The 15,196-nt window shown below is 45.8% G+C and overlaps 1 protein-coding gene across 2 annotated transcripts in view; it reads right to left on the reverse strand.

Moving 5' to 3' along the window:
* Nucleotides 1-13,558, reverse strand: part of dapk1 (death-associated protein kinase 1) — a 79,222-nt gene extending 65,664 nt beyond the window's left edge. Inside the window, exons 1-2 of one of the 2 annotated variants that reach the window (XM_005451556.4) lie at nt 12,489-13,558; nt 11,686-11,870 (exon numbers count right to left, since the gene is read on the reverse strand). In XM_005451556.4, the coding sequence (XP_005451613.1) occupies nt 11,686-11,747 (62 nt within the window). In that variant the 5' untranslated portion in view covers nt 11,748-11,870; nt 12,489-13,558. Of the gene's footprint in view, nt 1-11,685; nt 11,871-12,001; nt 12,429-12,488 lie in introns of those variants that run through there. The other variant, XM_005451557.4, reaches the window with a different exon arrangement.
* Between the last annotated feature and the right edge of the window lie 1,638 nt (nt 13,559-15,196).

The raw sequence follows: 15,196 nt of genomic DNA on the forward strand, positions 1-15,196 counted from the left end.
ATTTTCTCCAACAACAAACCCCTGAAAGACTCGGTGTCGTGTTTATTTGATCATATAAAGAGAAGGGAACTAACAGCCTTTGTTTTGGGTGATGCATCCCTTTAACCGTGCCTGCTCACTTCAATAAAGCCCTGCTTCTCTACTTAATTAAATTGTCTTTGGCTCACGGGGGATGAATACAGTCCCAGCGCTCTGCAGGCCAGCCTGCGTCCACATTCACAACATCAGCCTGTTCCTGCTCAGCTCTCCACACTTCCTCTGCATCTGATGCTCGTTGGCTGCAAACATGCTGAAGGAAATAATAAGTAGAGATGACGACGCACAGAAACAGTGAAGTGAAACCACAGACTGCTGACAGATGACAATCAGTTACTGCCCCTCCCATTCTGAACCTCGAGTGCGGCTCTTATCATCAGCTGATTTTACAGTAAGACCAGCTGAAACTTTACTGACAGTCACAACCGTCAAAGGATTTTTCTCACCGACACATGGCTGCTGGTTCTGCTTTATACTGAACTTGATTATGTGTCATCTTTAAATTAAAACAGGCGTCCAGAGTGCAGCAACAAACAAATATAAAAACTACAAGTTTTGCATAAAAAGTGTGTAAGTGGCATCGTTATAGTTTGTACTTAATTTAATTTAATTTAATTTAATAAGCCAGCCTTAATGCAGATGCTACATTTCTGAATAAGCTTCAGCGCTAATCATCAGTGAGAGAGATCTGATGCTAGCTGCGTGGTTTTTAAAAACTGCTGTTAGTATGAGGGAATATCAGGCCTGTGAGTGGAAGTTTACACATTTCCACATAAAATGAAACATATATTCCTGAATGTATCTGATTGGCTCTGCTTGCAAAGGTCACGGGTGTGTCCTGGCATATTCATAACGCCAACACAATGCAGGAGCCGCAGGTTCTCCTGATAGACACTCCGGTTCTGTTTCCACGGGCAGCTGAGTCTCAGCAGAAACAGAAGAGACCATCAGACTGTGACTGCAGCACCTCTGCAGCTCAATAACAGAGAAGTCAAAGGACAAAGCCTCTGCAGCAGGGCAGCGGCCGCAGGCTCCGAGGTTTCAGCGCCGTCCGCCGTGACTCAGCGTGAAAACTCCCCGGTGAGGACAGGCTTTTCATTAGCACGGAGCCAAGTGTGGGAGGCCGGCGTGGAGTGCTCCCGGCCCACTCTGCGGTAGTGTGGGCCACAAACTGCACCGGCAGAAAAAACATTATGCAACCGCCGTGCCATTGTGTACGGCGGAAGGGTAACCACGGCAACAGGGCCGAGAGACTGAGCGGAGGAACCAGCACTAGGTGGAGGAAGGAAGAGTGCGGTATAATCCTGGGTGGGTGTAAACAGCGCGTGTGCGAGTGTTTGTGTTCAGATAAGGATTTTATCAGGAGTTTTTCTGACACCTGTGAAAGTTATTAAACGTTATTAACGCCCTGAGAGCTTCACTGCACCTCCGACAGGGCTCAGCATCGCTCCGCTCAGGCTTTAATGGCTCTACATTAAAAACCAGTTTCAACAATCTTATAATAAGACTGTAAAAAGGAGCATTGATACACTGTTGACGTGGACATGACCCCACCTTACTGTAGTTATCTTACCGTGTGGTTAATCTGTTATGCAAAGGCGCCCGCTGAGTCTCAGCGCTATGACTGAGCATCCAGCAGAAAGCTGTTCAACTGTATCAGTGACGAAATGATCGGTCTGATGTATGACGTCATGTTTCCAACAAACAGACTTCACCTGAGCAACACACCTGGATATAACATGACCCACTTTAGCATTTCTGAAAGAAAATGTTATTTGTCTGCGGTCAGTATGAAAGCAGAGAGTTAAATCGCTCTTATTCTGAAAGTGCACCTGCTCGTGGCTGCGTCACCGAGGCGAGCGTACCGGAGACGACCGGCTGCAGCAGAGACTCAGTGGAGACGCAGCTGATTAAATACTTCATCATTTATATGTCACAACATACTCGGGGACTAAAATATCTGCAGGAGAGCACAAAACGGTATTTTGTAGCAGGTGTCGCACACCTGTATGTGTGTGTGTGTGTGCGGGCCACGCCACCTCTCCATCGGCACACACACAAACTCGTTTTCAAACTTAGTGAGGACATCTCATTGACATAAGGCTTTCCCTGGCCCCTTACCCTAACCATCAAAAATCACATTCGGAGTCTCATAAACGCCTTTAAACTTATGGGGACCAGAATTTTGGTCCCCATAAGTTTACTAAACTTCCAATTTTGTACTTCACAAAGATATGAATACTCAGACAGAAGATCAATGAGGGTTTTTAAAGTGACTACATTGGCCTGGTGGTGAGCACTTTTGCCTAACAGATAAAAGATCGGCGGTTCGAGACCAGGAGCAGACCATAATCCCTGTGAGGGCTGCATGAAGGAGGCCACTCAGTGTGAAAGTCTGCCACGTGGATCCGTCTACTGTGGCAGCCCCCTGTGAATAAGGGCAGCGTTCACATTACGACTGCTAACTTTCTGCTGAACAGCCTTGTTTCCTCCGCTCAGCTGTTTCCCAGCCTGGCAGCCAGATGTGACTCCAGGGGGAGGAGTCTCATTCAGACACAACTAATAATGTCTCCTCTGATGGAGAGATAACTGACAGAAAGCTAAATGAGAGGCAGGCAGTGTTTGCCCTTGTCTACAGCCAGAGTGAAAAGACATTCAAGTGTCGCAGGAATGTCAGTCACCTCCCCCAGGCCCAAGCTTTCAACAGCACAAACAATGGAGACATTGTGCTTAAAGGTAAAGAGCAGAGGTGAAAGGTTTCCTTTGCCATCTTCACACTTGTTACGACCAACAGCCGCCAGGATCTTCAAAGATTTCAGACGCTGCAGAGACAAAGTTCTGATCCCAGCAGGCTGTGCTGCTGTAACTCTGAGAGGACGACTGAAGGCCAGCAAGCAAATATAATCATCCTGGAAGAATCCTTGCAGTCACACTGATGTGTACAAATACCCAGAGATAAGTAGAAAAACGATGAAAAAAAAAAACAATAATGTGAAACAGTGGAACGGGCTGATGAACTGTGAAGGTCTCAAAACAATAAATCATCATGAATCAATCATGATGAAATGAAGGTTTCTTTCACCCAAAGCACCGATGTTAGTGGTCAAACAGGCACCGACTGGTTCTGCCAAGAATTACCGAAGCAAAACATCTCAAACTGATCAACAGCATCAGTCGTGTTATTAATCTCTGTCTCTCTTCTACAGCATGTCTTTATCCTGTCTTCCTTCTCTCACCCCAACCAATCACAGCAGATGGCCCCGCCCCTCCCTGAGCCATGTTCTGCTGGAGGTTTCTTCCTGTTAAAAGGGAGTTTTTCCTTCCCACTGTTGCCAAAGTGCTTGCTCATAGGGGGTCATATGATTGTTGGGTTTTTCTCTGTATGTATTACTGTAGGGTCTACCTTACAATATAAAGCACCCTGAGATGACTGTTGTTGTGATTTGGTGCTGTGTAAATAAAACTGAATTTAAATTGAATTCATAACTAATCAAACATGTTGAATGTTTACAGAAATATGAACGTTTAAGCCCATATTGTACAATCTACACGTGACTTCATCTGCAGGCTGTAAACACCGATGAGTCCGCTGGAACAGACCCCGTCCGCTCGATCAATCGTCACGTCTGATGGTCTGACAATCATGACGAGTGTACCCGGCTTAACTGTGCAGTCTGTGGGGCTGCTGGTGCGTTTATAGGCTGAATATGAGTGAAAGCTTCTGGTACTAAGAATCAAAAATGCTAATTTATTCAGCGTGTTAGAGATGAGTTACCTGTCTGCTGTGGGTACTAATGCGCTGCATTTGTTAAAGAAAAACACGACAAACTTTATTCAGCACTGTGTGCAAATTAAGGGAAGTCCTGGACTCCTGCACAGTTCACTGAGGAGACGGCAGCAGGAGGAGGGCTTTATTCCTGCCTGCTTTTTCAAACAGGGCCCCATATGTCTGACGAAACTGACATTCAGCAAGTTTCGAGCCGTGACTCAGGGGAAATCAGCAGGCGCACAGACTGGTTTTGTAGGTTGAGCAGAGACGCTCTGAGCTGATGTGACCTCGCCGTAATGAGACAATTTCAAAAATGACAAGTAGGCAGGAGACGACATTCAGACGCTAAACGATGACGTTACCGTTTGAATCTTTGAACACCTCCAGTCTGACTTTGTCAGCATTAATTAAAAGTTCATTTTGAAAGCTCCTGCTCGGTTTCCTCTTCTTATCTCACGAGTCCAACTAAAAACACACAGCTGGAAACGTCTGGCAGGAGGATCTGTGAAGGTCAACAGGATCAGAAGAATTCCTGTTAATGTGAGGCATAAGAACGCAACTCGGACCAAACAGCACCAAATAACTGTGGGCGTGCCAGAGAGAGGGAGACTGTTCTCTGATCATGTAGTCATGTGACATCACATCAGCGCCGTATCTGCAGTGACCGCAGCCCAAACGAGGCTTTACCTAATATACTGTTTACAGTAGTTATACTTTAAGCCCTCAGAATATTTTTCCAACAGTGACACTTAATCCGCTCAAGGATTAATGATATTTTCCTCGTAGTGTTTCAAATGATCCTTCATGTAAGCCCACACAGGACGCAGAGACGAGTCAAGCTGCAGTAGCAGGTAACAGCACGGGACTGTAGCTGTGTCCAAAGGAGCATCTTTCTCGGCTCACAGGTTCAGCCGTCCGTGAATGTTTCTGTGTATCAACCCAACGTTGTTGTGATTGTTGGTCTTTAACGCACCCACTCGGGTTTGTCTGCTCTCTGCACACTGACCCAATACTGAAAGATGCATCTGCAGACCTCCGTGGTCTGGTGCTGCTTTCATCGTAGCCTTTGATTGGCCCTCACTGTCACGAGTGGGCGAGCATGTGTGAAAAGAAAACAGATATTGTAAGGAACAAGACGAGGAGTTACGCAGCGATATCAGTTCAAGTGAACGTGAAACAAAAGAGACGCAGCATCGCTTTCAAGTGCACGTTTTCATTAGAGTTTGGAGTCGTTCATGCGGCGAGAGAAGAAGGCTGCGTGCAGTTTATCTAAGCGCAGTAATCAGAGTCGTTCCCGTTAACAGCAGGAGGAAAATCCTGCAGGAGAGTTTAAGTTTGGAAAGTTGCAGAAGATGAGAGACAGAAACGGGAGAAGTTGTCTTCCTCCACCGTTTACATCCACTCGGTTTCCACGCTCCACCGCCTGCACGTCTCTCCTAATTGACTGCAAAGGGTTGTAGCTGGTCTCACGTGCGCTCCAACATACACTCAGCTTCACCCACAGCACCAATCCCTGCCATCCACCCGCTAACACAGCAGGCAGGAATCCAATTATCCCGCCCTGACTGCAGAGATTAATTGAAAATAACTCATTACACTCGGCGAGGATTTTCCAAGTGAGTCTGAGTTCAATTCAACTCGTGAGCTGATTTCAATTTGAGTCTAAGTGCAGCAATAACCAGACTAAAGTCAGCCTCAGAGCTCGGAGACACAAACTCTGCTCACGAGTCCTGATCAACTCCTCTCACAGCTGACTCGTCTTGTTTACGTTTTTTCCACCTCGTCTGTCTTTAATGATAATCTCGAGGCCACAGGAACATTAGATGCTCCTCTGACTCATGTACTACTTATTACTCCTGCTAATGTTGGCAGGCTGAAGCTCAGGGTGTGCGTGCACTCAGTGCTGCACACAAGTGTGTTAATGACTGAATGTAAATACATACAGCAAAGCAGCAGATACACAAACAAGAGTCGGGATGTTTTACTCCAGAGGTTCCCAAAGTGTGGGGCCCGCCCCATGGGGGGGCGCAGAGCCATTGCAGGGGGGGCGCGGTATGAAAAGGAAAAAAAAGAAAAAAAGAGCGCTTGGACACTGTGGACAGGTTTTTGACGGGGCTCCCACATAAACGCAAAGCAGGAGATGAAGTTTGGGGGGGGGGGGGCGCGAACATTTTTCTTGTAAAAAAGGGGGGCCTGGCAAAAAAAGTTTGGGAACCACTGTTTTACTCTGATCAGGATTTATGACCAGCATCTATATGTGACTCCCAGTTTGGCCCTTTGACCCGGTTATTGAGGCTTGGTTTCCAGTTACCACCAATCTTCTGATGACCTGGAACATATGGACTGAAACGTGCTCGTTTTACCTCCTCACATGTGCAGTGCAGGATCAGAGGGGGCTGATTGCTCGGCTGCTGCTGCAGCGTAAAGCTTTCTCAATAGATCGACTAACAGCTCGTCCAACCTGCCCGACACCGAGCACAGAGGACGGGGATGAAAGCACCGCACACGGTCCTGAAATGGTTTTAAAAGAGTCCTTTTAAATATCAGTTACTCTAAAGATTTGTTTTATTACACAATAAACTAATATAACAACAAATTTTAAAATTGCATTAATTCTATTAATATTTCTATATTTTATTTACTCATTTAATCATCCAGGGATACGTCAATAATAAAAGCAAAGACGCCCGATCAGAAAAACCCTCAAATCTCGGAGGATTAATCGCTGTATCCCACAGCAGCCTCCTCTCACTACTCTGGCCTAAAACTTCCAAAACTTCCAAATACATGTGACACGTACTAATATGATGATCAGAGAAATGTGCAGTCGGAAAGATGATGCCAAGTGTGGGCAACGAAGAAACGCTGAAAGGATTTCTCACTCAGACTGAGGCTGAACTCTGTTAGTATGAGATCGGCTGTAAATCATTTCTTCCACAGAGCCTCTGAATATTCAGCGAGTACTAAGAGAACACATTAGTCGGGTTGTTATCCTGATATCTTGTCTGTGGGTGTGGACAGTTTGGACAAACTGCAAACAGAGCCGCTCAGTGTGGGTCGAAAAACTTGAGTTTTCTATCTGCCTTCACTGAGCGCGTGCATCTTTATGACGTCAGAATCAAAGACGTGGAGGATGCTGAGTCCTCTGGTTTGACTTTAGTGTGGCGGTCAGGTGAAAGGTCAACATACAGAGATTCCTTTATGTGACAGCGAGATGCATCCAGGCAGCGACCACAGTTCAGAGACACGACAGACACGGAGCTTCCAAAATGCAAATGATGAGATCGCACAGCAATAAAAAAACAAAGTGCAGACGTTACAACACCATCAGTGATCAGTGCTGCCTCTGCTCCGCCTTTATGCACCGGGCTGTCTGTGATGGAGCTTTGACAGGTGGTGCTCTCGTCTTTGTTCACACCAACAGTCACTGATGCATTTAATGCAGAGCAGGCGTCAGCAGACGAGCGGTCCTGTGCTCATTTTTAAAAGTACTCCACTTTAAGGTTTTTTATAAATCTATTGTGTTGGACAGTCACACCAAAGTATGTAACGACCACACTGGAGCTAATGCACTGCTGCAGCACAGCGGCGCAGTCGTCCTGATATGACTGCACTGCCGCTCCCTGGGATCCAGGGGGAGGACGGGGGGAGGGTGGGTGAGTGACAGGCTTCATCAAGGCCACTCCTGCTTCCCAGACTGCCCCTCCACCCAACAGAATAACCAAGGGTGGTGGTGGGGGGGTAAATGTAGGTCAGTAGCTGGTTGGGGCAGCGTCTGCACCGAGTGCATGCTGATTCCTGCTGCTGACTGTGCTGGAGCAGATTTACTGTCAGTGTCCTCCACAAACAATAAATAAATCAATGAAGAAAAGATTTGTTCAGGGAAAATATTTTGAAATGATATCGCTTTGAATCCAGGACACAGGATCCTGGCTGGATTCTTCAAATCATCCTGTTTTGTATTCACAGCGATTCGTCTTCGGGGAGTTTTCCCGATGAAGCCCAAACGCAGCCTCAGCTTAATGCTTTTACCTTCATTTGCATTGCAGAATCTTTTTAGAGCTACAGCCTCCCCTCCTCCTCTACGAACACGCACACACACACACACACACACACACACACACACACACACAAAATAGGAGGGCTAACTGGTAGAGAGCCACACAGCGGTCAGATTAATGCAGACTAACGATGGAGCTACAGCAGCCCTGCAAAAATATGCAAAGTGTAAAACTGCCACGTGGACCTGATGAAAAGCACACAGCAAATGGATTCCACAGTGGGAGTGGGCTCGTGTCATTTTTCTCTCTCAATCAGGAAAGAAAGGCTGAGTCAGCGTATCTCTAAACACGTGACAGCCCTGAATCTCCCGCCGCAAAAGAAATAAACGAATACAAAAAAAATAAGAAAGCAGAACTCGACTCACATGACCGGAGTGCAAGCTGTGCCCGTCTCTTCATGCAGGCTTGCTGCATGCAGCATGACCGCATGCTCTGCTTAGACCTACACAGAGGTTTACTGTTATTCTAGAGCAGTACTGGCATCAACTCAGAGATCAGATATCAGCCGGCCAGCGTCGTCTGCCACTGACGGTGATTTCCCATCTGTCTTACGTCCCGTCTGGAGTCATGCATCATCTCCAGCTTTCTCCCTGCGTAGGTCAGAGCTGCATTTCATTCAGCTGCCTCTCCAGCGAGTGTCGCCCTGCAGTTGGAGCCTTCTAGTTTGGAGATTTCTAACCAGCACCTGCAGCAGGTGGATAACTGGTTAAAGTCCCGCTGCACTGGGGACCAGTCCAAGGAGGTGCAGCTGAAGTCCATGGACGAGGCGAGGAACTCACTGCCTGGACAGCTGATTGTATTATGTGTCATAAAGCACCTCTAACTGAGGCCTCTGCAGAGGAGCACCACATAAACACTGTTATTTAATCATTTAATTAAGAAAACACACGCGCTGGCTGTCACGCACAACCCATAATGCACTGCAGAGGCACTGATAATGGAAGCAATTACAGCTTTTTCTATTTCTGCTGATCTAACTGGACAAACTAAAAGGTTTGATGGGGTAAAAAAAGCCCTGCAGCGACAGAAGCTCTGAGCCTGAATGCTTGTGTCTCTGCAGTCTAACATCCCCACACATCACCATTAAAACACCGCAGCGGTGCTTCACCCGACACTTGAGCATCACACTGAGGAGGCGTCAAACAACAGACCCTTTGAGATGCTGCAAACTACGACGTCTTCAACAATCTTACTGATCTGAGGCGTGAAGTGAGACTTTTCTGTGAAGCAGTTACAGAGATCAGCTGAGCACAGATGTGGTCGGTGCTTTATTTTGAAATGAAAGGCCAACTTCTGTCAGGAGGCCTTTAAACTGAACCCAGCCGGGCTCCACGCTGCACTTTTGTTTTTGGGGAAAACTCAAAGGATGAATTTGATGCACATTGTGCAGACACATCACACTTTTTAAAGTGCGGCTCCGCAAGCAACGACTTGATGCTTTGCCCGGAGCTTCAACGGCTGACCTGCAGTTTCACAATCGTTTCTCTGACTGACACTTTATTAGGCACGTCTAACATTTCCAGTTTTCCAGGTTTTGTTCTGAAAGGCTGGAAAAACTGGGCGAGCAATGGCACACCGATCACAGAGGTGATAAAAATCAAGATGAGGCAGTGATTCTGAACAGACCTGAGAGCTTCAGCAATAATGCAACATTTATAGACAGCATTATATAAGATCACGCTGCTAACGTGTATGCTTTGGGTTTGTTCCTGCGCGCTCGCTGCGCATAGATGCTCATGCATGATGCTCGGCTTCACCGGGCATCAGGTCCTCCATGCATAAACTCTTAAGCAGCCAGTGTCGGTGTCAGTGACAGGATAGAATCACCGCTTGGGTGAATTCCCATTTTCCCATTTTGCCAAACAGAATGGGCCTTGATCCAAGTGCAGCCAGCGGCAGGCCTGGAGTACAGTCGGATCAAAAGTCCCTCAGTCTGCAGGCATGTTGGGCTTTACAGTGAAAGACTCACCAGCTTTCATCATTAACAGACTCTGGTTTATCCTAAAGTTCATCCAGTACCAACACAAATATATAACGACTGCACAGTCAGTGTGGTTTCTGCATTTTCATCCAAAACCTCTGATTTCTTCTTCCTGTGCAGCTCGTCTGTTTGTACAGTACAAGTGTTCCAATTCAGACACAGCGAGCACGCTTAACTGCACAAAAATGTCTCCTTTTGCCTCGTTTCAACACACGTGGGCTGCTAATGCAGAGGTGTCAGGCCCAGTTTGGGAGTGCTGCTGATCAGTGCGCCCGAGTGTTACATAAGACCACCTGTGTGCAGCATCTATGGGAAAGATCATTAAAACGTGACGCGGCAGCAAGGAGACGCCTGAGGACGCTGCAGGACGTCACCGGACTCAGATACATCAGATTCTGAGTGACTGATGAGAGGAGAAGTAACACTAACCTCACCCATAAAAGACGCAGCAGAAAGAAGAACAAGTCTAGTTCAGGCTGCACACATGGTGCATGTCTCTTTGTGCCCATGCAAAATAAGTTTCCCACAGACACTCATTTCTGAGTCCTTGCTGCTGGAGAGCTCTCCAACAAACAGCATGCATGAATGACAGGACTGATTGAGCAAATATTTTCTATCCCAACACTCCAGATGTTGGAATATTTAGGATGATTCAATAATGATGGTGGACGACGTGCTCTCTATTCTCCCCATCCATCCTCAACAGAGAGCGGATCCCGGCGTTGGAGCAACAGCCAATCGAGACTATCACGCTCACGTAGCCGTCTACTTTACCTCAGGCCAGAAACTCAATCCCATTACACACAGCTCCCCGATCGTCTCTGTTACTACAGCAGCTGCAGCAAGCGCAGGCTTTCCTCAGAGAGCAGGAAGGTGAACACGACACAGAATCAGCAACGTTACAAAGGCCGAGGAGCAGAAAACAGCTGGCTGATTATTACCAACGTTTCATAACCACAAACTCAGAGATCCACTTCCACAGCTGTGACTCACATCTGGGAGCTGGAATGCATCTTGGCTGTATCATTTCTGCCTTTATTATTACGTAATGACATTTTTTTTTTTTTACCGAATCAGCAATAAAGTCACAGTGAAAACAGGACAGCCTTCATGTGACTAATCTGCTTTCACTTAAACTAACTTGTGCTTAAAAAACAACATTTGTGAAGCTGTTCCATCCATCCATCCTTCATTTGGTTACAATGAAGGCTTAAAAACATCATCCAGATAAACACTGTGCTGCTGCACGTCCTCGCTCTTCTCTAACCGCCCAAACAAACTCCCTCCCTGACTGGTTTTGTCAGCTCAGCTCGAGCAAAGATGACGGTACGAGAGATTTTCGCTCGATGAGGAAGATAAAGCCAGGTCGGCCGTTTGCTCCAGTCAACAAACACGTTATGTTTGGAATCATCTGCCACATTCGAGCATCCCTGCAAACCAAACTCAGGTCCAGCTCTGTCACAGCGTTTCATACACAGTCAGCTTCTTCACCCTGATTATCAGCATCCACCTTTGACCAATCACACACGGAGTGACAACCAGGATGGACACCTCCCTGTAAAGATCTACATCAGCCTCCTCCTGCAATAAAACCCAGGAAGACACAGCAACTCTTCATCACTGACGACAAAGCATTATGGACTGCATTAATCACAGCTTATCACACTCACAGTGGGGGGATTCAGACACGCGTGGACCACAGCTCTGCACAGATGGGCTAATAAACTTTGAAACATTTATTATCTAAATAAAATAAGGTCTTTTCCCAGCATCCCCCCGCCCCGGGCAGAGAAAGGGGAAGTTGATGCGCATTAGAAAGAAGCTCGGTGTGGACTCACCTCCCCAGCTCGTCCCCGATGTCATAAAATTCCTCCACATTTTCCGGGTTGAAAACAGTCATGTTGTCCAGGCACTTCTTCCCCGACCACAGGCTCGTCACACCGGCTCTTCACAGCGACACCATCCCTACCAGCAGCCGCCGGTCTGGGCAGGGTAACGGCCACCGATCCTCCTCATGCTCGGGCTTCCACACGGAGAGGAGATCAACAGGAGGAGGGCAGAAGAAACGAGAGCATTAGATTATGAAACCGTGCAGCTGCGGGAAAGGTGGGCGTGCAGTCAACAAAAGGAGCCCAAAGTGACGGAGCGGTGAACCTGCAGCTCCGGCGACGTCACGACTCCCGGAGCTGACCTGGCCGCTCTTCTCCCGGACTCCCGGCTCAGTTATCAGGCTGCCAATTTTAAAGATAATAATAACGCATGCGTGTGTGTGTCGCCACAGGCTGGAGAGGAATGCAAATAACCCCCGTGTGGACGCTTGGTGTAGCCATGGGAAACACGCTAACCTCCCGCTGCTGCTGCTTTCAGCCCGGTGAGGAAAATGACCGCTGAGGAAAGTCAGAATAACGAGCCGTCAGGACCCGCACAGGTGTCTGACCCGGTTTAACCGTGCGTGACAAAGTGCCCCCCCCCCCAAAAAAACAACTACTTTAACCACCAGACCCCTCAGCTCCCCCCGCAGTAACAGCACGGCTCGCCCCGGTAACGTTTTATTCCTCCGGAGTCTGAGATATGAACCTTAGCTGGAATGATTTCTCACCGGGAAACGGAGGGTTTACAGATTACTCCGTGGGGGTCTTACCGTGTGCCGGTGTCCGTGTCCCGCTGCCTGACGAAGCCGAGATTTCATGCGGTTAGTGGGAGGCTGTGATCCAGGTTCGGCTCACGGAAGACAAAATGCTGCTTTGAACGGGAGAAATCAACGTTAACAATGTGAGGCAGGCTGGTCCTGGTGCTGCGTTCACGGGCTGGGGTTGAAATGGAGATCGGAGACTTGGAGCGACCGGAGGACACTCTGTGTGTATTTCACGTTTTACCGTTAAAAGAACAACGATGAGGTCAAGAGATCAAAGGAAAAATATAAATAGTGATTTTACTAAACGTCACTATAATCGGCGGGTGTTTGTCAGCCGAATTGCTAGGAAAACGTAGCTGAGATGTCCGAGTTTCTACGTGTCTTGAAGGCAGCGCAGGTGTGTGAGCTCCTTCAGTCGCAGGAGGGCAGCAAACCTTCACTTTGAATCACAGAAGCTGAGAATTTGTGCAAAAAACACGTTTTTATGTAATTCAAACGTTTTATGTTAATCTGTTTATTTTACTCCCTTTAATGTTTTAATAATTGTTTAGAGTAAAAGTAGCAAAATCCAGACTTTTTGTCAGTATTGCAACAAATTTACATCTGTCAGCTGTTATGTATCACATTTTAGGGCCAAAGCTGTTATTTATTGTTTTTCCTCACCTCAAGTCTTTTTACAATTAAAGAGCGAATAGTTATGCTTACATGTCTCTGTAATACAGTAATAAAAAGGAATCTAGTTAAAGCATGCTAACTGTATGAGGCAGAACTACATTTCTCTAAAAAGCACATGATACATTTGTCAGCTGGTTCAACATCATGATATTTGTTGTTATTATGGTAAATAAGAATATTTTTATAGAGTGGAAACCAAAACATCAGCACTCAGGGAGCATGGACGGCACAAGTTTGTTTCCAGCCCCATCGAAAGATTTTAAAAGAGCCTCGTACCTCAAGCCGCGACCTGATGCTGAGCTCCTGTTCAATGCTTTCTGATGAATCAATTTTCTGCTGGGAGAATAAAGACTGAGGATTGATAAAGTCTCTGGTGAGTGGATCAAAGTGTCCTCTGGGTGCAGCTGAGGCAGAGACGTGACTGCTGAGATTCTCAGAATCAGAAGAACTTCATGTCCATCTTACAAGGTTTGAATGTTTCTAACACTGTCTGATGACTTTAATGTTTTATTAAATTTGAATGATTTTCTATGTGGTCTCAGATGTCTGGACAGACAATACACTGCATATTCAAATATAAATACTGCTCCTTGTGCTTTTTAAATACCTTCTGGGGTTTGTGAATGCAGACTGAAGAAAGAACTGTTGGTTTAACTGCAGCTCCACTTGAAACCAACAAGCTGGTTTTTGTGTTTTGGAACTAAAACATGTAAAACTGTAGCTTTTGCATGTATTTATGTTTATTTAAGAGAGAGAAGAATAAACATATGACCAGTATCTAAAGTAAAATGCAATATGAGATTAAAAAGATGATATTTAACTGTCAGTCTGTGAAGAAAGTTCTAAACACTGTAGTATGAGCCTGATTTTGGTGTTTTTCAGTAAAAAACTTCTCTTAAAGACGTGATGTATAAGAATAAATGAATAACTCACTAATCCCTTATGCCCAGATGGTAAAAAGGCAGTTTACACTCTGGATGATTAACAAGGAAACAAACTTTATAGATTAAAGCAGAAAGTCTCTGCTGACCTTTCACTCTCTGGGCGTCTTCATGCCTGATTCATATTTTGCATTTTCAACCAAAGCCAATGTTTACAGCTGATCACAGCTGCAGGTCTTTTCTCAGCAGCTGATCTTCGAATATATAGATTTAAAAAGCTAATATTTAAAAATATTATTTATTTATTTTTAGTCAAGCATCTCAACCAAATAAACTGTGAGATGATTAAAGCAGCAGAGGAACGTTTGGGCTGAAAAGAGGAAAATTAAACGACTCCTGTTGTCACAGTTTGCAGCCAGAGGGACAGATGAAGAGTTTTGAAGAAGATGATGTCGTTGGTGCACCAAATGGTTGGATTGGATTATCAGCCAGTATTAAACAGATTACCACCCTGAGAGGAAACACAAAGTCTGCTAACTTTGTTTATCTTTTGGCTTTTCCACCTCTGACATTTCCATCAGCCCCTATTAACACCAGAATAACAGTGATGTGACAGCTTAATAGTAATATTATGCTCTTAACCCAAAGCAGGTTTTAGTGCTTTGTCAGAGATTTCATACAAGTTAGGACACAAGCGTAAAAAAAAAAAATTCAATGATTTGCGAAACTCAGATTTAACTGATAACAGAAGATAGAAAATACACCAAGTGTTTAAACTGAGTGTTTGTACACTGGAATAAGTCTCTCTGTCCAAAGTATTTAAGTGAGGAGCAAAAACTGCTTTATTTTCACTCACTTTAAACAAGCAGTGTGCGCCATCTGGTGGCCACAATGGCAAACTACACCCAATAAGAACTAAAACCAAGTACAGAGATTACACTTCAATGTTAGCAATAAAAACTGAAAAAAATATCTGAAAATTGTTGTTTAAAATCAAGACAAAACTATGACTGCAGTTTATCATCACATTACTGTACGTGAATGAGTTTGTTATCTTCAGTGTAAGAGCATCAGACCAACAACATAAGGACTGGCACAGGCAGACCTGGCAAACTGCACATAGAAACACCTCAGCCAATCCGGAGGTTTGTATCCAGG

The sequence above is a fragment of the Oreochromis niloticus genome, linkage group LG12 (assembly GCF_001858045.2).
Source record: "Oreochromis niloticus isolate F11D_XX linkage group LG12, O_niloticus_UMD_NMBU, whole genome shotgun sequence".
Lineage (NCBI taxonomy): Eukaryota > Metazoa > Chordata > Actinopteri > Cichliformes > Cichlidae > Oreochromis > Oreochromis niloticus.